Source organism: Diceros bicornis, chromosome 4 (genome assembly GCF_020826845.1).
Source record: "Diceros bicornis minor isolate mBicDic1 chromosome 4, mDicBic1.mat.cur, whole genome shotgun sequence".
Classification (NCBI taxonomy): domain Eukaryota; kingdom Metazoa; phylum Chordata; class Mammalia; order Perissodactyla; family Rhinocerotidae; genus Diceros; species Diceros bicornis.
Genome location: NC_080743.1, coordinates 67,718,421 through 67,740,597, shown reverse-complemented (window position 1 = coordinate 67,740,597; position 22,177 = coordinate 67,718,421). Strand labels below are relative to the sequence as shown.

Genomic DNA, 22,177 nt, shown 5'->3' with positions numbered 1-22,177 from the left:
AACAGCCAGACCACGCCAAGTTCCAGCAACTTTTATTTTCATGGGTGAGAGAATTCCCGCCAGCAGGGGCAGGAAGAGGTGAGAGCTGCGGATTAGCTATTAGGTTCTGTGCCCAGGACTCGAAATGCTGCCTGGCGCCCACTCTCTATACAGTCATTGACAGCAACCCCCTCATAGGAGGCTCCGGCCAGAGTCAGGGGCAGCCTTTGAGCAGCCAGGAATTGGGTAGCTGACTCTGGAAAGAAAGGATAAAAGGAAAGTTACAGCTGGGGGTCTAATTTCCTTGGTCCTCCACAACCCAGGTGCCTTCCCAACTTACCTAGTTTTTGCCAGTGGCCTAGTGTATACTGGGGGATGCAGTTCTGCGGGAAGAAGAGGAGATACAGGGAAAAGTTTATTATTATTATTATTTTTTTTTAATAATTTTATTTATTTTTTCCCCCAAAGCCCCAGTAGATAGTTGTATGTCATAGCTGCACATCCTTCTACTTGCTGTATGTGGGACGCGGCCTCAGCATGGCCGGAGAAGCGGTGTGTTGGTACGCACCCGGGATCTGAACCCAGGCCACCAGCAGCGGAGCGCGCGGACTTAACCGCTAACCCACGGGGCCGGCCCGGGAAAAGTTTATTATTGATGTCCCAGGTCTTGGTGGACAGTGACAAAGATACCAGTCCCTGCCTTCAAGGCCTTCAGTGGGGAGCTGAGGGGCGTTTACCCCAACTCACCTTGTGTAGATGGACCAAACAGTGACTTGGTGGCTCCTTCAGTCCTAATTGTGTGGCAGCTGCTTCCTGTGCTTGCTGTTGGAATAGCTCCCGAGATAATACACAGCCCCTGGCTTCCAGTGTCTGTAACCAGGAACCTCCCAGCATCACCTAGGGAGGGAATATAGCACTGACCAGCCTGGCCTTACCTACACTGGGGCACAGAAGGTCCCTTGGGAAACCCCCATAAACAAAGCTGCTTTCTCTCACAGTCACTCTGAGGCCAGGGGGGCTCCCATCCTGCTCAGGGAAAGCAACTGAGTCGTACACAATTCCCAGGGTGCTTGGGTCTTCTGAGGATGGCACCAAATGTCCAAATCCCTGGAGAAAAGGAAGAGACCGGGTCAAGTGGGGAGGGTCCCAGTTGAGCCCATGTCTCCCCTTCCTCTGGGTCACACCTGGACAGGCAGACAAGCTCCTCGGTACTGCAGATTCACCACAGCCACAGACACAGCAGTGATGGTACTCAGGGCACGAGCCAGAGGCGCAGCCTCAACAGGGAGTAGCTGGCTCAACACTGGAAGAGAGCAGGCAGAGACCTGCCTTAGGAGGCATTCACACTGCAGTTTCATCAACCCTCCTTGGGATGAGACTCCCATAGGGATGACCAATTCAGGGGCATGGTATGGTCCTGCTGGCCCAGAGAGCTACAGCTTGCCTCAACCTGGCAATGGCGGGGGTGGGGGGTGGGTGGGGGGGGCAGCTACCCCATTACCTGAAGCTGGAACAGCACTAATGATGTGGTCAGCGTCCAGACTGCTGTCCCCTAGAGACACCTGAGAGGATGAAAACATTTGAGAGAGACAGAGGTAATGGAAATTTTGCCTCAGTTTCCCAGGCACCCAAGTGGCAGGACAGACTGGTACTGACCCAGGATGAAGAGATAAGTGATGTGCAGTCAGCACAAAAATCACTCCCCTATTACTCTAGGAAGTGGGCCAGACTGAGGCCAGTGTGGCCACTCTGAAATGTTTAATGGAGCTGGGTTGTTTCTTCCCCTATCTCTGAGCCACTTATAAGCACTACTTCTATCCACAGACTTGGATCATACAGGTCTTGGAGGAAGGTCCAACAGTAAGGCCTAAGAACCTGGGGGAGCCCATGTTAAATAGTTTCTAGGGCAAGAAAACAATGAGTAAGCCCGGTCCTGCCAGCCCTGGCCTGGTTAAAACATTGAGGCAAAGACGGAAACTCTAACACACAGGTTCATTACACTCAAGGGGGCTCTCCTACCTTCCAGCGCCCTTCTGCCTGGAGGCTGAGCCCACAGACCGGCCGGCCTCTGAGAACACTGACCCCCCTACTAGTCAGGTGGGTGTTAAGGGCCTGGGGCAACGTCTCCAATCCTCCACGGAGTGACCACTGGCTCCAGCGCTCAGCCCGGGCCTGGCGAATGAGTGCTGAGTCTGGCTGTGGGCTCCGCCCTGCAGAGGAGGAAGCAGAGAAGAATCAATAAAATAGCATCCCTTGCCTCCATTCCCTCACTCTGGCAGTCCTTAATATCTTCACCCCTTGAACCAATCCCCCCCTCACCTGCCCCCAGCAGAAGCCCCAGTAACACGGAACGATGGGTTTGCTCAGCTTGGAAGAGACTGGGAAAGCAGGACCTGATGCTGAGCTCACGGCTGTTGCCTGCAAACACTCCACGGCAAAGACTGTCCATGGCTAGAGACGCCACCTTAAGGGTGAGACTGGGACTGAGAGGCCAAGGAATAAGCTACGCTGGTTTCCACTGCCCCTACTTGGTAGGGAATGGGGGTGGGGTAGGGTTTGGTTTGGGGAGCAGTCCCACTATAACTTATGAGAAGGAAGTGAAGGCATTCACTGCTACCACTGAGTTTTGGGGACTACTGGGTAGAAAGAGAAGATGGCATTCCCAAATGATACAGAAGAGCTCCTAGGTAGCAGGTTTGAGCAGGGGGCTCTGCAGCTGGTTTAGGAGGGGAGGGATTTGGGGCCTCCTGGCAGTGTCACCTCAGGTCCAAGGCGGCGCTGGGTAAAACTGTGCACAGTCTCATCAGGGTCTTTGCCTCGGGGCGTGATCAACTCCCTCAGTCCAGCCCAGAACAGAGGTTTGGAGAAGGGAGGTGAAGGGCGGAGTAGCCCCCTGCATGGAGGAAGGCATAATGAGGAGGGAGCTCTCATTTACCTCCCAGCTCCAGGGGGTCATTTCCATTCACTTGGCCCCTTTTGCTGGGAGGGCTGACAAACTGGGAGATGAGAAAATGGAAGGAATATGAGGATGGGGGCACAGTAGAAGAATGTGCAGTAAGGAGGTGATAGTGTTACCTGAGACCAGTGGGCAGGGCGTGCAGGGCACCGCCTACATACAGGAACCTGTTCTGGGCAGCTGGATGGTCTCCCCGGACAGGTAACACTTCTGAGTCCAAGCCAAGCTCAGAAATCTGCTCTCCGCACATCCTCAAGAAGAGGAGAAACTAAGGAAACGACTGACCACCAAATATACTTTTTCGCCTCCCCTCACCTCTATCCTCTAGTGAAGGCCCTTGTGAACCTCTCCTGGCATTCCAGAAGCCTCTCACCATGAGCAAGGTCCGGGCTCCTAGGGCTCCCGCCGGCCGAATTCCTCGAGGTCCAAGTTCAAAGATAGCACCATCCGGACCTCGTACTGAGCGGATCCAGCCTCCCAGACGCTCGCTGCCCTCCACCAGGACCACCTGGGGACGAGACGGAGCCACTGCAGCACCGCCTACAGCCGTGGGGTAAAAAGTGTGGAGGAAAAGGGGGCGGCGATTCCGCGGGCCAGGATCCACCTTTTGCTGGAAATGGGAGAAGGGTATTAAAGGGGGCTCCCTCGGACACAGTAGGGCACTCACCTTGGGTGGACAGGGGGCCCGGCTCAGGTGGTAACTGGCGGCCAAGCCGCTGATGCCTCCGCCCAGCACGACCACAGTCCGACCCATTGGGAAGCCTGAGGGAGAAGGAGCGATAAAGACAGGCTGACCGGGGGACACCCTGCTCTCCAGAAGCCCGGCCGATACCGCGTTCCACCCCCGGCCATTCACTGCTTTAGGGGAAACTAAGGCAGAGCCGGAGAATGGGGTGGTGGAACGGTGAAGTCCCCGCCCAGAGCCCATGACTCACCACGAGAGGGACGAGAGAAAAGGAAGGAGAAAGAGGTAGAAGTCTCAAGACTTCACCCAGCCGGCACTCCGCGGGGAGGCCGATAAGGGCCACACCCACGCTATCTGCCGGCGCGGGGCTCGGGGCGCCGATCGGCCGCCTGAGCTCTGAGGCGCTCTGCCTGTCGCGCCTCACTAGGCCTAGTGCTTTGAGTCCGCTACCTCCTCCCCCAACCCTTTCGGCCTCTCCGACCTTCCGTCCACTCTATTCTCGCGGCACGCTCCCGCCGCTGTCTTTCCTGCTCCTCCATTGGTGGGTCCTGGAAAGCCCCGGATCACATTCACCAATGAAAACGCTAGGCTGGCAGTGCCCAGCGTAGGCGGAGGGACGGCGTCTTCAAGGGGCTGCTCGCTGGAGCTGGAGCTTAACTGGTTCCGTGCCGGGTTAGAGTGAGCAGCTGTATCTGGCGCTGCCCTCCCCCAGGGCTGGGGCGGGGAGAGCTGAATCGGGGTTAGCATTCCCCAGCTCAAACTTCCCAGGCCCAGCTGGGGTGGGAACCCTGGAGGGAGGGCCTCATGAGCTTTGGTTGTAGGGAGAGTGGATAGGGGCACTGGAGGCTGGTCCGTGGGGAGGCGGCTCCATAAACAGCTCCTTGATATTAGCAACAGCCTGGGCCTACGGGAGCCAGGGCCGCCCGGCAACGTACCCAGTGTTTGTCAACATGGGTCCTTGGGTGGCTCGCCCTCGAGGGGCAGCCCCTTTACCTGCAAAACCCGTCGCCCCAGTGCCTGCACTCTAGTTCCAGGCTTTCCCGCAGCTTCAAAAGTCTCAAGTTTGCCTTCCCTTTTTTCCTCCCAACGTAAACATTCATTGCTTGGGCAAACGTTGGCATAAACGTGTCCGGGTCCGGCACCACCATCCCCACGCCCGCCCGGCTCCGAGAGCACCCCCATCTGTTTAGAGAGGGAACTGGGTCCCAGGAAGACTCCAATTCGGCCCAGTTCTGTATCTCCACACCCTAAGCACAAACATAAGTGACATCACTTTTTCTTAATAAATTTATTCACAAAAAGTGAGATTGTAGAGGTTCTGGGGGCTGTACACGGGCAGGGGCCTGGGGAGCTCTGTAGATGGGGCCGGGAGACAAGGGACCCTCCAGATGGAAAGGTACTTTTTAATAAAAATAATGGGAGCTACAACCACCCCCTCCCCCCTCCCCGATTAAAAAGACACAAAAATAGACGTCTCTGAGGTAAACGGGGAGCCTGGGGCTTAAGGGTGTTGAAAGGGTTTCACAGGTGCCAGGGCTTAAAGGGGGTGTCACAGGCACCGGGGTGGCTCCTGCATCAGTTGGTAGAACAGCACGTAGCCTTCACTGGATGCCACCTGGTTTTCACTGACAGGGGAGACACTAGGAAGAAGGGAGATGGGGAGGGGGTTGTGATCATTCCTGTATATTCCCTCCTCCCCACAAGATCAATCTCACAGTAAACAGGAAGAGATCAGGAGAGACCCCACCTGTCCTTTCACCAGGCACTCTGTTCTCCTGGGGCTTCATATTAGGGAGAGGGGTGAGGGCTGCAGTGGGAACGGGGCAGGAGTTGAATAGGAGGCTGTTCTCACCGAGAGTCATTGTAGACATGCCAACCAGACTGGCACCGGCACAGGGCTGTGTAGTGGCCATAGTGGACACTGCCCGAGTGGTTGCAAAGGGCGTACAGCTGATATATGGGGCTTCCTGCAGGGTTAGAGATGATCAAATTCCGCAGAGCTGTGCCCCACTCCCACTCTCTCCCTCCCCTTCGTGGGGCTCCTTAGGACCTTCCCTACCAGACTCACCCGCTTTGTCACTAGCAAAGTCCCCTAGGCTCAGTCGCTGCAACGGGAAGTCTACACCTATTGAACTTTTCTTGATGGAGCCTCGGGAGGCTGAAAATCGATTAAGATCTAAGCCCTGGTTAAGGAGCATCTGGGAGGCAGAGGGCCCCTGAGGAGGACTGAGGTCTTGAATGCTGCCCACTCCCCTCCCTGAACACACACTGGGAGCACGGTAGGGAAAGGTGGAGTGGCAGGCTTTTCCTAAGGAAATTTCAATGCCCAAATGTCCAGCCTCCACAAACATGGAGAATGAGAAAAAAGAATGGATAGGAGAAATAAGAATTTGAAGATTAGGATACGGAGCACGAGGATTCGGGGGAATCTTTGTACTGTCAACTTTTTGGTACTTCGTGTTTTCTGCCGACATCGGTCACACACCTGAATAAACGTCAAATAAGGTTCCGTTAATGTACTCCTCACTTCAATTGGCTTTTCCAACACCCTTACTCACATACCAATTTACTATGCTCCCCAATACTTCTGTATCCTCTGGGCCACTCCCCCTTTGCCCTAGAAGTATGAGGACATATCTGAGACTCCAACACAAATCCAGACATATATTATTCCCTATACTAAAGCATCATGGAATCCCTTTTACCCATATGCAGCTCCCTACCCCAGGTCTCCCACCCCTACTATATCCCTTGTGAACCCCCACATACTGGGGCATTCTCCGACTCTAGCTCTTCTTCCTTGGTGAAAAGGCTGAAACAATCCCGCAGAGACACCTTGCCCCCAGCAAATCCTTTCTGGGGGGGAAGGGGAATGAAGGGTCAGCATGTTCTGAATTTCCTTTTCCAACTCTTCTCAATCAATCCAGGATTCGATTCTGCTCCAGAGACCCACAGGGTTCCCTCCCACACTCTGGGGGTGGGTAGGGTTGGGTCACAGAGCCCATGTCCCATCCACCCCTGGAATCCTCTGGAATCCCACCTTGGGGATGGGCAGGGACAGGTCACAAAAAACCTCGAAGGTCGTGGAGCGATACCCACAGGCCTGGCACTTGAGACAACTTTTCAACTGGCCCACAAACAGGTCTAGACAGAAGCAAACAGGCAGGAGAAACAGTCACTGTGGGATGCCTAAGATGCTTCCTTGGATTCCCGCCTCTTCCCATCCCTCCGCCTGACCCTTCCTTTCCCACCACCACCACTCCTAACAAAGCCCTCACACCTTTTCCACATTTTCATCATCCAGTCTTGTTCTCACACCCCTTGACAGCAGCAGTTTTTCTCCCAAGCCTGCACCCCCACACACTAATTTTCCGCCACTGCTCTGCCCCATTCCATACCCACAATCTTGCTGTCCTCTCGCTCCAGGTAACGCTTCCACATTAGGTTGGCTCGGTCATCATCACTACCACAGATCAAGGGAAGTGGGGAGCACCCATGAGACAGCAGGAACACTGGGCCCCCAACACCACTGAAATGATCCAGAGCCCTGTACCCCATCCATACCCCAGCTCCTTCTCTAAATTTCAAGGAAGAGTCAAAGGAGTAATGCTTTGGAGGACTTTGGGGGAATCCAAGGTGAGAAGAAGAGAAAGGCATGTAGACAAAGGAAGAATGTGCTGTCTTCCTCTACCTGGCCTCAAACCCTTTATGTACCCGGTTGTAAATTAATTATCCCCTCCTCCCTCAATATGGTGACATCCCTAGCACTCTCCTCTGCCTCCATCTGCACCCCTCAGCCTCCCTCCTCCTCCTAGCTTCCTCCTACTTCTGCACTGCTTCTCAAACCATTTCCTAGGCAAAGTGTTTCCCTAGACCCTACCTCCTCAATCTTGACTAGCTCAGTTCTGTGAATATGAATGCTGCTGATAAACTACTGGGGAGAAGAGGGAGGGAGGGCAACCTTACCTTAACTCAGGTTCTTCTAGCAGAGCCCCTCCGCGGCGGGGTGCAGAGGGAGCTGGACTGTTGGCCAAGATTGGTGGAGCCCGGCGGCCTCGTCGGTTGATTTCAAGGTGTAGACGCTCCATGAGGAGCTTCAGGAACTCTTGGGCATCCTGCTGGCTACAGCCGGACAGAGTATGGGCAACTGGCCCCTGCCTAGTCCACAGACACTATCCCCTACCTAGACATTGGTCCCCACTTCCTGGATGAAGAACATCTCAAGGCTCAGAACAATGCTGCCAGGGCCCCTGATCGGCCCTACCCCCAGATATGGCCAGAGAGAAATCCCATACCCTTCAGCTCTCCCACCTGTATCCAGAGAAGGAGGGAACGTATTTCTGGAAGACAGCTCGGAATCGAGTAGGATTCACAGCTTCGCAGGAGTCAGGGTGCCACAGGGCACCAATCACATCTGCAAAGGCTATTGGGGTGGGAGTAGGGAAGGGAAACAAAGGTTAATGACTGGAAGAGACAAGCAAGAGGAGGCTCAGAGGGTGGAAAACAACCTCTAGGAAAGCAGGTATTGGGAAAAACAGATGCAAATGCCAGATTTAAGGGCTGGGGCCACTAGCACTGGCAGATGGATCTGAAAGGGGCTGGGGAAAAGAGGACTTGAAAGGAGGCGCAGGAGTTGTTGCCCCACCTTCAGTGAGCTCTTGGGCTCGGCCCCCTCCAGGCACCTCTTGCCGGAAGTCCCTTCGCAGACAGAAGTCCCGAAGAGGCCGAGTGCTGCTCAAACACTGTAGCACAGCATTCAGGAAGCACTGGGGAGCAGCAGAGACACTGCCATTATCTCTCCAGACCAGTGCCCAGGAAGCCTCAGAAGAGCTTCAGTGCTCTCCTTCCCCCTGCCCCCAGCACCATTTCACATTCCTGTTAGAGAGGAAGGACAGGAGAATGACTCTCACCGTGTTTCCCAGATTTCGGAGGCCAACATGGCCAGAGCCCAGAAGCAGTGTGTGGTGAGCCTGGAAGGTCAGAGTACAGTCAGGAGGTTCCCGTATGTCCCAGCTGGCACTTTACCCTTTCAACAGCATGCTGCCCACTGCCTCCCCCACCCCTGCTTCACCCCCAAACTCTACCCTCTTTCCCTCACTGGGTATTGGGGTCTCCCTACCTCACTGGCCATGAGCAGTAAGCCCATCACAGCTGAGTGTACCACGGACTCAGCCATGGCTGTCCCACCTGTCCACCACTTACTCCTCTGCCCAGCTAGCCGGCGTTGCAGCTCCTGGGGCAACTCCCCAAGCACTGGCATGGTTGCCCAGCTGCTCCCCACCCCCACCTTGCTGCCCCCAAGGCCCCCTCCTGCCCCCGTGGCCCCTTCCTGCACCCTTTCCTGATGGCTCCGACTGCAATCAGCCTAGCTCACTTAGCTCGGGAAATGGGCAACCACACTATCTCAGCTGTTCTGAGCCCGCCCCTCTTCAGCTCCAGAGATTAATTAGGCCTAGGCAGCGTCCTAGGAGAGAAGGTGCAGCAAGGGAAAGTAAGGGCCCGGAGACCCAAAGAAGAATTCCAAACAGTTGGGTTAATTCCCTGGGGACTAAAATGGCACACCATGCTGGGAAGTCACAGACAACCCCGAAAAGGGTCTATGAGGCTCCAGAGTACTTAAGTAAGGGAGAAGAGAGTCCAAACTGCTGTAACTAGGGGTTGAGAAAGGAGCTTGGAGTAAAGCGGGAAAGGAAAGCCGTATGATGGCAAGAAAGCTGGAGGCATGGAGGAACACCGGCATGGAAGGCCACATGTGTTGGCAAGTCCTCACCATCTTGTCATCGAAGTAGAAAGGCTCAGAGGGCCGGGCAGATATCACATGGAAGGAGCCATGGGAAGTAGGGGGCTCCGTCCGTATGCTGAGCAAGGTGGGGGGCCCAGGAAAGCCCCCGAGGCGGCGGAGAGAGGTGCTACGTCTCAAAGTGGGTGGCTCAGGTCGGAGTGCCAAGCGGCTCAGTGCAGCCCCTAGCTCTCCAGCGCCACGGTGCCCTCCCAAGGCAATCCCCATTGGACGCAAGTCTCCACTGCTCACAGACTTGGAACGGGCTAGGTTGGTCCTGGATGGGACAGGCAGAGCCACAGTTGGGGGTGGTGAGCCAGGAAGGGGAACTCCATGATCTGCCCGAAGGGGTCCTCTGGGACGAGGGCCTGAGGTCCGTCCTCGTCCCAGCTCCAGTTTCTTGAGCCGTTCCTCAGGAGGACCTGGCCGGGGAGGCAGAGGTCGGAACACGGGGTTCGGCCCAGGGGCTGGGTTTCGGCGCTCCTTGCTGCGGGCCCGGGGGGCAAATGGTAGCTTGGATCCCACTCTGGGCTGGACATTAACAGGTGGCTCTCGGGTCCGGCCCAGGCGGTGCTCAGAGGCCTGGGGCATTGCGGACACCACAGGCTGGACCTGGGAGGAGAAGAGAGGGTCAGAATTTGAATATGGAGGGAGGTAAGAACCTAGGCTACCATATTAGCTTCTACAGGCACTGAGGGTAGGAACCACGTGTACCATATCAGTCATTGCATTCCCCAGTACCTAGCATAGTATGTGGCACAAAGTAAATACTCAGTATCCATTGAGTAAATAAATGAATGAAAGATAGCAGTCCATGGCTTTGACTTTATATTCCTCACCCCCTTCCTGCAAAATACATCTTTACTGAACAAGCCAATGACTGATAGTCCCTATCTTGTCTGTCTATAATCTAAACGCTCATGACAAGGGCCCCCATACCTGGCTAGTCAAGTGGGATGTGCCCTGGGTCACTTAAGACCTCTGGCCAAATGGGGGTGTGGATGCAAGGATAAGAGTCCAAAAGACAGCATTCCACCCTCAAACCCCGGCCCCCCACCCCGGGGTGCAAATGAAGCAGACTAAATGGGTGACTTGCGAATCACTCCCTCCCCCACCTTTGAGCGCCTACGTGTTGTCGGGGCTCAGGGGCAGTGGCGGAGAGGGAGGACAAACAACTCCCTGGCCCCTTATCTCTGCACATCTCCCACCACAGCAGTGCTTTAGTCGGGTCCGCCCCCCTCGAGGGCAGAAAGGCCGAGGCCGCTGATTGGCTACGGGGTCTGGCGGCGTATTCCCCGCGGTCCATGGACGCTGTCCCTCCAGCCCAGTTCTCCCAGGCCTGCTGGGCCCCCCGCGCATCTGCCTTTGTGGAGGGCGTCGCCTCGGGTCTGGAGCAGTCTTCCCTCGGCCCCCCACGCCATAGCGCCCCGGACCGTACCTGTCCCCCGGTGAGGCGGCGGGGGAGGCCAGCCAGGACCAGGCCCCAGCTCAGGGCCACCCCCTACTACCCCCGTGCAGCCCCCCCGCGGGCCCGGCTGCAGCTTTAGCCGCAGCTCTTGCCCAGATCTCTCCCGCCGCAGGGGCCGCCGCCATCTTTGCTGGTCCCGCCCAGCCACCGGCCACCGGCTTCACCGTCTCTCACAGCGCCTGCGCACCCACACTCGGAATCCACCCACCTGCTTCCTTGGCGCTTGCGTGAGCCCGCCCCCTTGGCTTCGCCGCCGACACCATGGAAACGCAGCCAACTTTAGGACAGCCAGTTCCCAGCTCTGCCCGGGATTTCTTTAAACCATCGCTCCAAAGCAAGTTCCTGAAGGATAGATTTCCGTCGCCCCATCCTGTAGTCCATAGGGACGTAGATCTAACAGTCGTAGTATGGCCCCCAGGCTTGCAGCACAGATCCTTCCCAGGGAGCAGGGGTGCGAGTGTGGGAGGCTGCAGGGCCCGGGTCCAGCCAGCGGACCTCTGGGGAAGCATCCAGCACTCCACACAGGAATGGGAAGATCCCTGGAGGGCAGGGAATGTTGGCCCTGCAAAATCATTCATCAGGCACCTTGCAGGCCAAAGCAGTAGGTTCCTTGCTAAAGGACAGAGGCAGATCTCAGCAGCAGGGAGAGCAGTCAAGATTTCCTTTCATTCCCCAGCTCCTGACCGGAACATCCTCCATTTCCCCCTCCCTCCCAAACTAGTGTAGTTGTACATGTGCTTTGGGTCTTGGCCTGCTCACCCTTAACCTGCTCACCCTCTGTCAACAGCCACCAATGAGAACCATAGGCCACCAGAGGAAGCAGCTTTTATTGATGAGTTATCTTCAGAAACCAAAAAGACTATGTACCCACTTTCAGTCATCCCCTGTCCCTCCAGGATCTCACATTGTTCCACCTGGGAAAGGGATATAAATTGCCTTTTGGTTTTCCAAAGTCCCAGTCCTTCTACTCCCTGTGTAGCCAAACTTAGAAATTCAGTAGGAACACTGTTGGGTTTTTTTTCCCAGCACTGCCTGCTGCAGCCACTTCATAACAATTACGAGTGAATGGGTGTGGGGGGAAGCAGCTAGATGAGCAAGAAGAGTAATGCACAGGAAAACAGGAACGTAGCCAATCAAAGGTCCCTCTGTCCTGCCTCAGTGGCTTGATCCTTCATTGGTTGCATTTCTCTTTATGCTGAATCACACCCTTCTGAATCAGATCCGGGATTTCCACTGCCAGCCATGGACCCAGCTGAAATACAAGGGAGACCCTGTGAGATTACTACCACCGAGTCAATGCCTCTTATTTCATCAGAAGCTCCTTCCTAGAGAGATTCTAGGGGAACATGCCCAAAGGAAGACACTGTTATTCTTTGTTTACTCTCAGATACTTTTCTTACACCGCTCAGGGTCTAACCTATTTGTCCCCTTATATACCAAATACTCCAAACTTACCCCCAGAGCCATGAGATGAGCTAGTCCAAACTTGGGCACGTTCCTGGCCCACAAAGGCTTAAAGTGATCTGTCAGGCATATTTTGCCACCCCTATGAGAGGGACAAGAGGAAGAAGGTGTTGACATGCAAGGTTTACCATATAGCATAGCAGCCTCTTGGGAGCACAGGAAGACTACTTGTAATCAGAATTGAGAACAAAGTCTGCTAAGTAGTTTGCCCAGGCTTAGCAGAGGGAGGCCTGGAGCCCCTCTAGGTCAGCAGATTCTGGGAAAATTCCTGCCTCCCACAGTTCTTCCCTAAGGCCTTCTTTGACCTTTTCCCATCTCCTATTCAGTCCTACCTGTACATCTTTGCTGTTTTTCCATCCAGTTCAGGGACAGCAATTTCTGGAGCAGTAGTGGGATATGTGATAGGAATCTGGAGGAATTATAAAGCCTCAATAAAATAGAATCAGGATAGAAAGGAACTAATCTAATCAGACATACACATTTCTTGGTTGAACTGAAATGTCTGGCAAACTCCCCAAGCAGCATGTACACACTAGGATTCTGGACATGGAGATGAGTAACTGTAACCTATGCTTGCTTCGAATCTCAGCTTTTCCCTCCCATTTTAAAAGTTTTCTTTGGTCCCTCCAAGAAAGGTTTGCTTGTTAACAATCACCTAATCTCTCCCCTCCATGTTTCCCACTCTATCATACTCACGTCAAACTCGATGTCAAACTCATATTTGAGGAGGTCATGGATGTACCAGCATTTTCCAAACCACCTGTAACAAAGACCAAACCTCAGTCCAATTTGCCCATTCTTCTCATACTCAAATGACATGTTCTTCACTTAGGCGACCAGCCTGGGAGACTTATGGGATGGGAATTGGAGAACTCCGGAGCTGTGGGAGTGGAGACAGCTAATATCAGGCAGAGAAGGCCTGGAAGTGGGCTTTGGGACACTAAAATGCTCAAGCCATGTAAGATTCCCACCCCCACACCTCCCGAGAGGGTCTGCCTACCGAGTCCCTTCCTTGTTGGACTCCAGTCGGAACCAATCATTGTCCGCATTCTTGTTGTTTTCCACATACTAAAAGCAGAGAATGAGGTCTTTGAGGAAGGAGTTGGGGCCAAAGGCAGTCCCCCTTCCCTCAAAAGAAAAGTGTGATTACTTTCTCTCAATATGTTTACCCAACTTTTCTGACATAAGCAAACCTGAAGACAAAGCTATGCTGATAAGTAGTGGATTTGCCCTGGGCAGAGGAGAGTGCTTGGGTTCCACTCAATTTAGCAGGCCCAAAAGACTCGATGATATCGCCTGGGTTCTTTTCTCCCTTCTGATAGTGTCTGCCCTCAGCCCACAACTCATTTTATGGTATATCACCTCCACAGAGGACCATATAGTCCTGGTTTTGACTAGCACCCACATGCTGATGACTTCCAAATCTTTATCTTTAATCCAGACATTTTCTTAGAGCTTCAGGCTCTAGTATCCAACTATATATTGAAATTTCTACCTTTATTTCACAGATACCTCAAACTCAGCATTTCCTCCTCATCCTTCAGACCGGTTTCTTCATTGCATCAATCTCAGGTAGCAGTATTAATATTCACTCAGTCACTCAAGCCAAAAACCTTGGAATCATCCTTGACCCTCTCTCTCTACTTCATCAATCCTTCATGACGTCCTGCTGATTTTATCTTCTGAATATTCTTCAAATCGACCTTTCCTCTCTATCCTCACCATAACTGCTGAGTTTAGATATCATCTTTCTTTTGCCTGGATTAATGACAGCCTCCTAACTTGTCTACCTTCAATCTTCTCCCTGTCAATTCTATTTTCCTCTTTACCGCCGCTGTGATTGATCTAAACCCAAATCTGACCATGTCACTCCTTAAAATCCTTTAAAGGTATCCCAATGCCTCCAAGATAAAATTCAAGTGCTCAAACCTATCTCTCAAGCCTTGTCTACCACTCCCTGCCACACATTTGATGCTCTAGCAACTCTGAACTACTTGTGTTTCTTTGTACACATCATGGTATTTCTACCTTCTATGCCTTTGCTCATGCTGTTCCTTTTGACTTGAATGTCCGTCTCTTACCCTCATGTTTTATCAGGTTGATTTACGTTTACCCTTTAAGTCTCAGCTCAAGCATTGCCTCTTTTAGAAAGCCTTCTCTGACTAGACCCAAGCTGGATTAAGTATCTCACCTCCTACTTCAAAACATCCTAGCAATTTCTCTGTCTCCCTCTCCCTGTCTCTTGCCACCTCCTGTATTATAATGATTTCTGTCTACCTCAGTAGGCTCCACCTTAGTCGGCTTTGGATCCCCTTCCTAGGACTAGGTCTACAATAAATGTGTCTTTTTTTTTTTTTTTTTTAGTGAATATGAATACATGCAGCAGGAGAGCTGCTGGCTTTTGAAACAGACAGAGACCACTGCAAGGAAGACAAACTTCTTCTCCGTCCACAGAAGGGAGATTAGCAGAGAAGATGTCTCGCTCCTGTATGCTCAGCTCCTCAACTCTCAACTCTCTGCAACCAAGACCTACTTGAATTTTCAACTATAACGTGTCTCTCTCCCTCAGGAAGAGCGAAGGAGGGAGCAGAGAGATGCAGACCGCGACTTAGGGCCCCAGAAATTCCTTCTGACCACCTCCCCTACATCCAGGAGAGCGAACACCTGGAGCCAGAGGGACACGTCACCTTCTGTGGAGGCATATCCCTCGAATAACTGCTGCTTTCAGCCAGCAATTCTGGCCCCACTGTGACTTCTAAACTGAGTCTCTTCTGCCACCTCCCTACCATTCCCCGCTCAGTCCCCCAGCCCCGCAATCGTCCAGTTTCTATAATTTGTGGAGATAAACTTTAAAACCGGAAGCGGCTTCCACACGGAGCCTATTCCTAAGGACACCTGATTACCCCCAAAACTTCTGAGACGCAGTCGGGCGCGGAAGCACAACTGACCCGGATAAGAGACTGATATTCCTCCTTGAGTCGCTGCACCCACAACTCCCGATCTCGAGGTCCGGCGTTAGTCTTCAGCACCGGGATCTCCGACACGACACGCCGGGTAGCCTCGTCCGCCATCTTGGACGAGGGCGTAAGAGAAATGCGGAAGTGGTATTACGTGTGGTTTACATTGGAGGTGCCGCCATCTTTACTATGGGAAGATGAGCAGTTGGGCTACCTTAAGACGTCTTTGAATTCGATCTTTATATTCTAGTAACAAAGGCAAATTCGTCACCTGATCACCTGCTTGTGGGTACAACAGGAAGAACAGAATGGAAACGGATTGCTCTGTCCTGAATATGGCACCTATCATTTAAAAAAAAACAAAACGCAGACTACTCCAAGGCTGACTTCCGCTCATGCTCAGAGAAGTAACCTCAGAAAACCCTTCCGGACACCTTCCCAAACTTGGAGAGCCGTTAGAATTGCAGGCTGTTCTAGGCGCTGTTCCGGGCACTGGTTTCCTAAAACGCGCGATTCTTATGTTTCCGCTTGGAATAAGCTTACTTAGCTTCCATGTAGTCCGGCTGAATTAGCAGAGGCCAATGCACTCGTCTGATGGAAGGGTATTGTACTCCTGATCATTATTGGAAACCATGAAGAATCAAAGTATAATATATAGTCTCGGCCCTGAAAAATTAACACAATCGAATTAGAGAATTCTTAAGTGCCAAAGGAGTTTAGAGGTCACAGGAAGGCTTGCCTTAGTCTAGCCTAGACATTTTCGGGTCTGGAATTAACTCATCTAGGAAGGAATCATATCTCTATCTCTAGTGAATGGCACGCAGTCGGTACCCAGTAATCCTTTTGCAGAATTTTGTATCTTTTAGTTGGTTTTTAACCCTAAATACATTAATTTTGGCTTTAATTTAATATCTTGTTTACTCCGTTAATCCTTCCAGCCTGTGGCAGTAATTTTGGATCAGATTCTATTAATCATCAAATTCTATAGTCCATCTACAAATTTGATAAGCATACTATAACTTAATTTCTAATGGCTGAGATCTCCAGTACAATGTTGAATAAAAGTGTTGGGAGCAGATATTCTTGTCTTGTTCTGATTTGAGGGGGGAAAACATTGCCTTTCTTCATCAAGTACAATTTTAGCTGTAGGCTTTTCATAGATGCCCTTTATCAGGTTAAGAAAGTTCTCTTCTGTTCCTAGTGTTGAGGGTTTTTATCATGAATGGATATTGGATTCTTTTCCAAATTTTTTTTTCATTGAGATGATGTGGTTTTTGTCTTTTATTGGCATGCTATATATTTCTTTCTTAAAAATATTGGTTATTAGATAAGGCTAAGGCAAAGCTTTGTAATATCTCGCTAGAGATCTCTCTCCTATGGGAAAAAAAGATTTATTCCCTTTTGGGTGTAGGCACTGTGGTGTGGTACAGAGTGCAGAAATTTGGAATGAGACTTTTTGATTTAAACGTCATAAGAATTTGGAGATGGGGGAGGGAGAAATGGGAAAATGTAGGTCAAACGATACAAACTTTCAGTTATAAGAAGAATAAATTCTGAGGATCTACTGTACAGCATAGTGACTACAGTTAATAATACGGTATTGTATATTTGAAAGTTGCTGAGAGTAGATCTTAAGCTTTCTCACCACAGATACACACACAAAAAAGAGTTAGCTATGTGCGGTGATTGATGTGTTAATTATCTTGATCTTAGTAATCATTCCACAATGTATGTCTATAAAATCATCAGGTGTATATGTATATGATATACATGTACATGTATATCAAATCATCACTTTAAATATATACAATTATATTTGTTAATTATTCCTCAAAGTTGGGGCGAAAAAAGACTTTGGAGAATTACTTTAACTCTGTGAAATGCATTTTCTCACCTATAAAAGGAGGATAGTAATGCTTATAGGGTTAGTTGTAACTATATATACAATGTCTTTTCATTCAGTCACACAATAGACTTTCAGGATGAAATTCAGATTCAATATATGGCAGTAATTTTCAAACGTTTTTTAGTAGTGGAGCCAGGTTTATAAACAAAATCTTACTTGGAATCTCAAAATACAAAAGTGATCAATGCAGAGCTGCTCTCATTCAAGCGCAGGCAGAAAACCTCCATTCCTTAGAATACTTGCCCTGGGCCGACCCCGTGGCTTAGCAGTTGAGTGCGCGTGCTCTGCTGCTGGCGCCCAGGGTTCGGATCCGGGCGCGCGCCGATGCACCACTTCTCCGGCCATGCTGAGGCCGCGTCCCACGTACAGCAGCTGGAAGGATGTGCATCTATGACATGCAACTATCTACTGGGGCTTTGGGGGGAAAAATAAATAAATAAAATAATAAAAAAAGAATACTTCTCCTATGGTAACCACTCATCACACTTTATTAATTGTTTAATTGTCTTGAAAGACTGGAAGCTCAGGGTAGGGATTGTGTGTATCTTATTCATTGCTGTATTTCTAAAACCTAATACTGTAATGCCTGGTACAAAGGAAGTAATCAATATTTTAAAAATAAATGAGTATCTTGATGAGTAAGGTATGCGCCAGAAAATCTGTCTTTTTAAATCTGCATTTTATTTTTCTTGCATTGTTTTGGAAAATTGCCTTATTAGACCACCTTAGTAAAGCAGAGCTCATAATATGTATGATAATACAAAGGGCTGTTTCTATTATGAACATATGGCTGTCTCTATTGTAGGCATAGTCGTGTCTCTGTAGAGTATATTTCTTTTAGATAAGTGTTTATTTTTAAATTATGGATCTAGCTTAATTAGTTCTCACAAGAGATCAGAAGCTAAGATCAAGAAGACTTAAAGATGAGTGTGTAGGCCTGAACTGCATCCTTTTTCAAAGGAAGAGCTCATTCATAAGCAAATGTTTATGGGGTTCCTACTACATCCAGGCATTGGAAATATGTAGTGCACAAGGCAGGCAGAGTCCTTGCCCTCATGGAAATTATCCTAAAACAGTTATAAAAAGGAATTGGGCAGGACTGATCGGATAACTCAATTCTCAGAAATACACTGATGTCAGACCATTGTTTTGATGGGATAGTACAATTGAGTACGGGGGAGCCCCTGAAAGTAGTTAAAGGTCCCACTGTCAGTCACCATGGGAAAAGGTAGCCCTGGGACAGAAGGAGAAATAAACACTGGATTAGGGAAATAAACCCTGGATTACGGAAGGAATTGAAAATTTTCCTCCATCTGGTCTTTTTTTTTTTTTTGAGGAAGATCAGCCCTGGGCTAACATCCATGCTAATCCTCTTCTTTTTGCTGAGGAAGACCGGCTCTGAACTAACATCTATTGCCAATCCTCCTCCTTTTTTTCCCCCCGCCAAAGCCCCAGTAGATAGTTGTATGTCATAGTTGCACATCCTCCTAGTTGCTGTATGTGGGATGCAGCCTCAGCATAGCCAGATAAGCAGTGCGTCGGTGCGCACCTGGGATCCGAACCCGGGCCGCCAGTAGCAGAGTGCGTGCACTTAACCGCTAAGCCACAGGGCCAGCCCTCCTCCCTCTGGTCTTTATTTTATTTTATTTAATTTTGGTGAGGAGGATTAGCCCTGAGCTAACATCTGTTGCCAATCCTCCTCTTTTTGCTGAGGAAGATTGGCCCTGGGCTAACATCCGTGCCCATCTTCCTCTACTTTATATGTGGGACGCCTGCCACAGCATGGCTTGATAAGTTGTATGTAGGTCTGTGCCAGGGATCTGAACCTGCAAACCCCAGGCCAGCAAAGCAGAGCGTGCGAACTCAACCACTACCCCACCAAGCCGGCCCCTCTCCCTCTGGTCTTTAAAGAGTTGGTCTGGACTCCAATATGCTGGAAGATACCTCAGAGGGAAATGCCGGCTCTACTGCAGGGAGGGAGCCACCCTATAGAGGATCAGTGTAGATGGGTAGCCAGTTTTGGAAAATGTTCTCTTTTGTTATTTCCTTTAATTATTCTGGAGACTTCAGCAAAGAGTTATTGTAAATTATAACTTGGCTTCTGTTATACTGTGGGGAATTAGGTCCACATTTAAAAGAACTTGGTAAAGAGAATGATAAACACTAACAGTGCTTACTATGTGCTAGACACTGTCCTAAACATTTTACAAAATTAGCTCCTTTAATTCTGGCAACAACCTTAAGATAGGTACTCTCATTATCCTCATTTACATTTGAAGAAATAATTTTTGAGGAACAACATTTGAGAAACAACAAGGTCAAATGAAAGAAAGCCTTATATCACACAGCCGGTAAATAGTAGAACTGGAATTCAATCCCAGGCATAGTCGGGCTCTAGAGATCACATCCTTAACCAGCTGATATGCCTTTTTATCATTTCCAGGCCAATGTGAAATTAGCAGCAGGAGTCTGAGGGGTTGGAGGTGGCGGCGGGGGACTAATGATGGCCCTCAAAGGGCAGACAGCTATCAGTAATGAACCTGTTTCTGAAAACACAAAGAGTCACTGGTGATTCTAAAGCAAGCAGAGTAGAGCTTCAGGAACACATATGAGACAACCAACCCCCTCCCTGGAATGGGCTAAAGTGTGCACAGGACCCTCTGAGGTGTTGGTATCACCCACAGGGTGGAACTGTGGACTCTGAGTTGAACTGTTAATGTGATTTCACCTCTACTGACTAGCTAGTAAGATCTGGGCAAGGGTTGGGGGTGCCAGAAGGTTTGGTTAACAAAGATGGAAAGACATAGTCTTTGGGGAGGAGAAACTAATATGCAGAGAATTACCATAAAATAAGAAATCTCTATTCTGGAGGCATACAAAGTACTGTCTGAGTAAGTATGCCTAAGAGAATTGAGTAAGGCTGATAGCATTTGAACTGGAACTCTTAGGATGCGTCCATTGGACATGCAGGCAAAGGAGAGATCAGGGGAAGTACAGCATTCTAGGCAGACAAAAGAGCATGTATAAGGCAGGAAGGCATGAAGGAATATAGTATTATATTAATAAAAGCAAATATCCAGTGCATTACTTATAAGAGACGGGAAAAAAGCTCCTAGAAACCATTAATGTTATAGTATCAATTCTATGCAATATGCTATATGGAAATATTTGCGAGATAAATATGATAAAATCAGAACAAAATTTTACATACATGTGGTTTTAAAATATTTATTTTTGAATAGGTAACCCATGCACCTGCTCAAAATTCAAAAGGTGCAAAAGGATGTAGAGTGAAACATAAGTTTCCCTCTTAACCCCATTCCTTAGCTGCTTAGTTCTCTTCCCCAGGGCCCCCTCCCCTCCAGCTAGTTTTTTGTATATCCTTCCAGGTATATTCTATGCATTTACCAATACACATATCAATGCATTTACCATTTACACATATACATTCTTTTAAAACTTTTTATACAAACGGTAGCATACTATACACGTTTCTGCACCTTGCTTTTTCACTGAATAATATATCTTGGAGGCTGCTCCATAGTAATGCATATAGAACTACCTCATTCTTTTTTCCTTCTCTCCCTCCCTTTCTTCCTTCTTCTTTAACAGATGCATCCCATTATATGGATCTACCATAATTTATTCAACCAGACGCACATGGATGGATATTTAGATTATGTTCAGTCTTTTGCTATTACAAACAGTGCTGCAGTTAATAGCCATGTCATCTCATCATTTTGTACATGTGCAATAAATACTTAGATATGGAACTGTTGCCTCGAAAAACTTGTGCATTTTAGATTTTGTTAAATGTTGCCAAATTGCCCTCCATAAAGATTAAACCAATTTGTATTACTATTAGCAATATATAAAATGACGAGGTTTCCCCAAAAGCAAATCAGAGTATTAACAACAGAGTTGTTTTTGCCAATTCCATGACAGAAATAGAATTTCAAGACGATTTTAATATCCATTTCTCTTATTATGAGTAAGGCTGAATACCTTTTCATAGGTTTGGTATCCATTTTGTATTTCCTTTTCTGTAAATTCTTGTATCCTTTGCTCCTTATAAATTGTCATTGATTTTTTTTCTTACTGATTTGTATGAGGTTTTTTTTTTTAATGAAAGAGATTAGCCATTTGTGATAAGTTGTAAATATTTTTCCCAGTTTGCCATTTGTCTTTTTGCTTTTGTTCATGGTATTTTTTTTTTTTTTTTTTTGTGAGGAGGACCAGCCCTGAGCTAACATCCAATGGCAATCCTCCTCTTTTTTGCTGAGGAAGACTGGCCCTGGGCTAACACGCATGCCCATCTTCCTCCACTTTATATGGGACTCCACCACAGCATGGCTTAACAAGCGGTGCGTCAGTGCGTGCCTGGGATCCGAACCAGCGAACCCCGGGCCTCCGCAGCGGAGCACCATGCACTTAACTGCTTGCGCCACCAGGCTGGCCCCAATTCATGGTATTTTTAACCACATGGAAAATTTTCATATATGAAGTTGAGTTTATCAGTCTTTTTGCTTATAGCTTCTGGTGTGTGTCACAAGAATAGTCTAGAGTTAAAAAAAAAATTATATTATGTTTTCCTCTAGTAACTTTTCCCCTAAAATGAAAATGGTTTTGTTTGTTCCAGCTTATTTAAACAATACAGAAAAATAAAATTAATTCATATTCCTTCCCTACGAGAGAAAAACTGCTATCATTTTAAGTATATATCCTTCCAGATACTTCTATGTGCACATTTCCTTTCTTCTATTTTTTTGGGGGGTTTGACTGTTACACATTCTTGAGATGGATGCAAAACTCTTGAATTTTCAGCTTCTCTTTTTCTCAAATATGTACACTTACTATACATTTTCTTGTAAGCACAGCTTTAGCCACATCCCATAAGTTTTGGTATGTAGTATTTTTATCATCATTCAATTCAAATTATTTTCTAACTCCAATTGTGATTTCTTTTCTTTTTTGGGGGGGGGT

At 49.1% G+C, this 22,177-nt stretch overlaps 3 protein-coding genes and 1 long non-coding RNA gene across 9 annotated transcripts; 1 reads left to right on the top strand and 3 right to left on the bottom strand.

The window, feature by feature from the left end:
* Positions 1 to 15: 15 nt before the first annotated feature.
* Positions 16 to 4,177, bottom strand: PPOX (protoporphyrinogen oxidase). Of its 5 annotated transcripts, XM_058539627.1 has the most exons (13): positions 3,871 to 4,169; positions 3,603 to 3,697; positions 3,309 to 3,443; positions 3,055 to 3,170; positions 2,740 to 2,872; positions 2,299 to 2,443; positions 1,999 to 2,189; positions 1,481 to 1,541; positions 1,164 to 1,282; positions 976 to 1,086; positions 727 to 876; positions 320 to 362; positions 16 to 235 (listed from the first exon to the last, which is right to left on the bottom strand). In XM_058539627.1, the coding sequence occupies exons 2-13, from the start codon at positions 3,687 to 3,689 to the stop codon at positions 93 to 95; spliced, it is 1,434 nt and encodes a 477-aa protein (XP_058395610.1). In that variant the 5' UTR covers positions 3,690 to 3,697; positions 3,871 to 4,169; the 3' UTR covers positions 16 to 92. The 5 variants fall into 5 exon arrangements, with proteins under 5 accessions (XP_058395610.1, XP_058395609.1, XP_058395607.1 ...); XM_058539626.1 differs by having other exon boundaries at positions 727 to 895; positions 3,309 to 3,697; positions 3,871 to 4,177; XM_058539624.1 differs by having other exon boundaries at positions 3,309 to 3,697; positions 3,871 to 4,174.
* LOC131404687 (uncharacterized) lies at positions 3,398 to 15,422 on the top strand. Its single transcript, XR_009219827.1, has 3 exons — positions 3,398 to 3,488; positions 13,840 to 13,903; positions 14,696 to 15,422. It is a non-coding gene; the product is annotated as an uncharacterized LOC131404687 (long non-coding RNA).
* On the bottom strand, positions 4,876 to 11,027 carry USP21 (ubiquitin specific peptidase 21). Of its 2 annotated transcripts, XM_058539622.1 has the most exons (13): positions 10,838 to 11,024; positions 9,391 to 10,011; positions 8,531 to 8,590; positions 8,266 to 8,386; positions 7,932 to 8,043; positions 7,587 to 7,742; positions 7,019 to 7,083; positions 6,661 to 6,764; positions 6,390 to 6,476; positions 6,027 to 6,105; positions 5,689 to 5,796; positions 5,473 to 5,587; positions 4,877 to 5,260 (listed from the first exon to the last, which is right to left on the bottom strand). In XM_058539622.1, exons 2-13 carry the CDS (start codon positions 9,988 to 9,990, stop codon positions 5,170 to 5,172), a joined length of 1,698 nt encoding a protein of 565 aa, XP_058395605.1. In that variant the 5' UTR covers positions 9,991 to 10,011; positions 10,838 to 11,024; the 3' UTR covers positions 4,877 to 5,169. The 2 variants fall into 2 exon arrangements, with proteins under 2 accessions (XP_058395606.1, XP_058395605.1); XM_058539623.1 differs by lacking the exon at positions 6,390 to 6,476 and having other exon boundaries at positions 4,876 to 5,260; positions 10,838 to 11,027.
* UFC1 (ubiquitin-fold modifier conjugating enzyme 1) lies at positions 11,676 to 15,504 on the bottom strand. Its single transcript, XM_058539653.1, has 6 exons — positions 15,280 to 15,504; positions 13,332 to 13,399; positions 13,028 to 13,091; positions 12,664 to 12,740; positions 12,323 to 12,413; positions 11,676 to 12,119 (listed from the first exon to the last, which is right to left on the bottom strand). The coding sequence occupies exons 1-6, from the start codon at positions 15,400 to 15,402 to the stop codon at positions 12,039 to 12,041; spliced, it is 504 nt and encodes a 167-aa protein (XP_058395636.1). The 5' UTR covers positions 15,403 to 15,504; the 3' UTR covers positions 11,676 to 12,038.
* Positions 15,505 to 22,177: the final 6,673 nt, after the last annotated feature.

Coding starts and splice junctions, on each gene's coding strand:
- PPOX (XM_058539624.1), bottom strand. CDS start 3,689: ATGGGTCGGACTGTGGTCGTGCTGGGCGGAGGCATCAGCGGCTTGGCC. Junction 3,171..3,308: donor GAGCCCGGACCTTGCTCATG/GTGAGAGGCTTC, acceptor TGCGGAGAGCAG/ATTTCTGAGCTTGGCTTGGA. Junction 1,087..1,163: donor GAGCTTGTCTGCCTGTCCAG/GTGTGACCCAGA, acceptor CCTTTTCTCCAG/GGATTTGGACATTTGGTGCC.
- UFC1 (XM_058539653.1), bottom strand. CDS start 15,402: ATGGCGGACGAGGCTACCCGGCGTGTCGTGTCGGAGATCCCGGTGCTG. Junction 12,741..13,027: donor AGTTTGACATCGAGTTTGAC/GTGAGTATGATA, acceptor TAATTCCTCCAG/ATTCCTATCACATATCCCAC. Junction 12,120..12,322: donor CTCATCTCATGGCTCTGGGG/GTAAGTTTGGAG, acceptor CTTGTATTTCAG/CTGGGTCCATGGCTGGCAGT.
- USP21 (XM_058539622.1), bottom strand. CDS start 9,990: ATGCCCCAGGCCTCTGAGCACCGCCTGGGCCGGACCCGAGAGCCACCT. Junction 6,765..7,018: donor AGAGGACAGCAAGATTGTGG/GTATGGAATGGG, acceptor GCTTCTGTCTAG/ACCTGTTTGTGGGCCAGTTG. Junction 6,106..6,389: donor TAGAGTCGGAGAATGCCCCA/GTATGTGGGGGT, acceptor ACGTTTATTCAG/GTGTGTGACCGATGTCGGCA.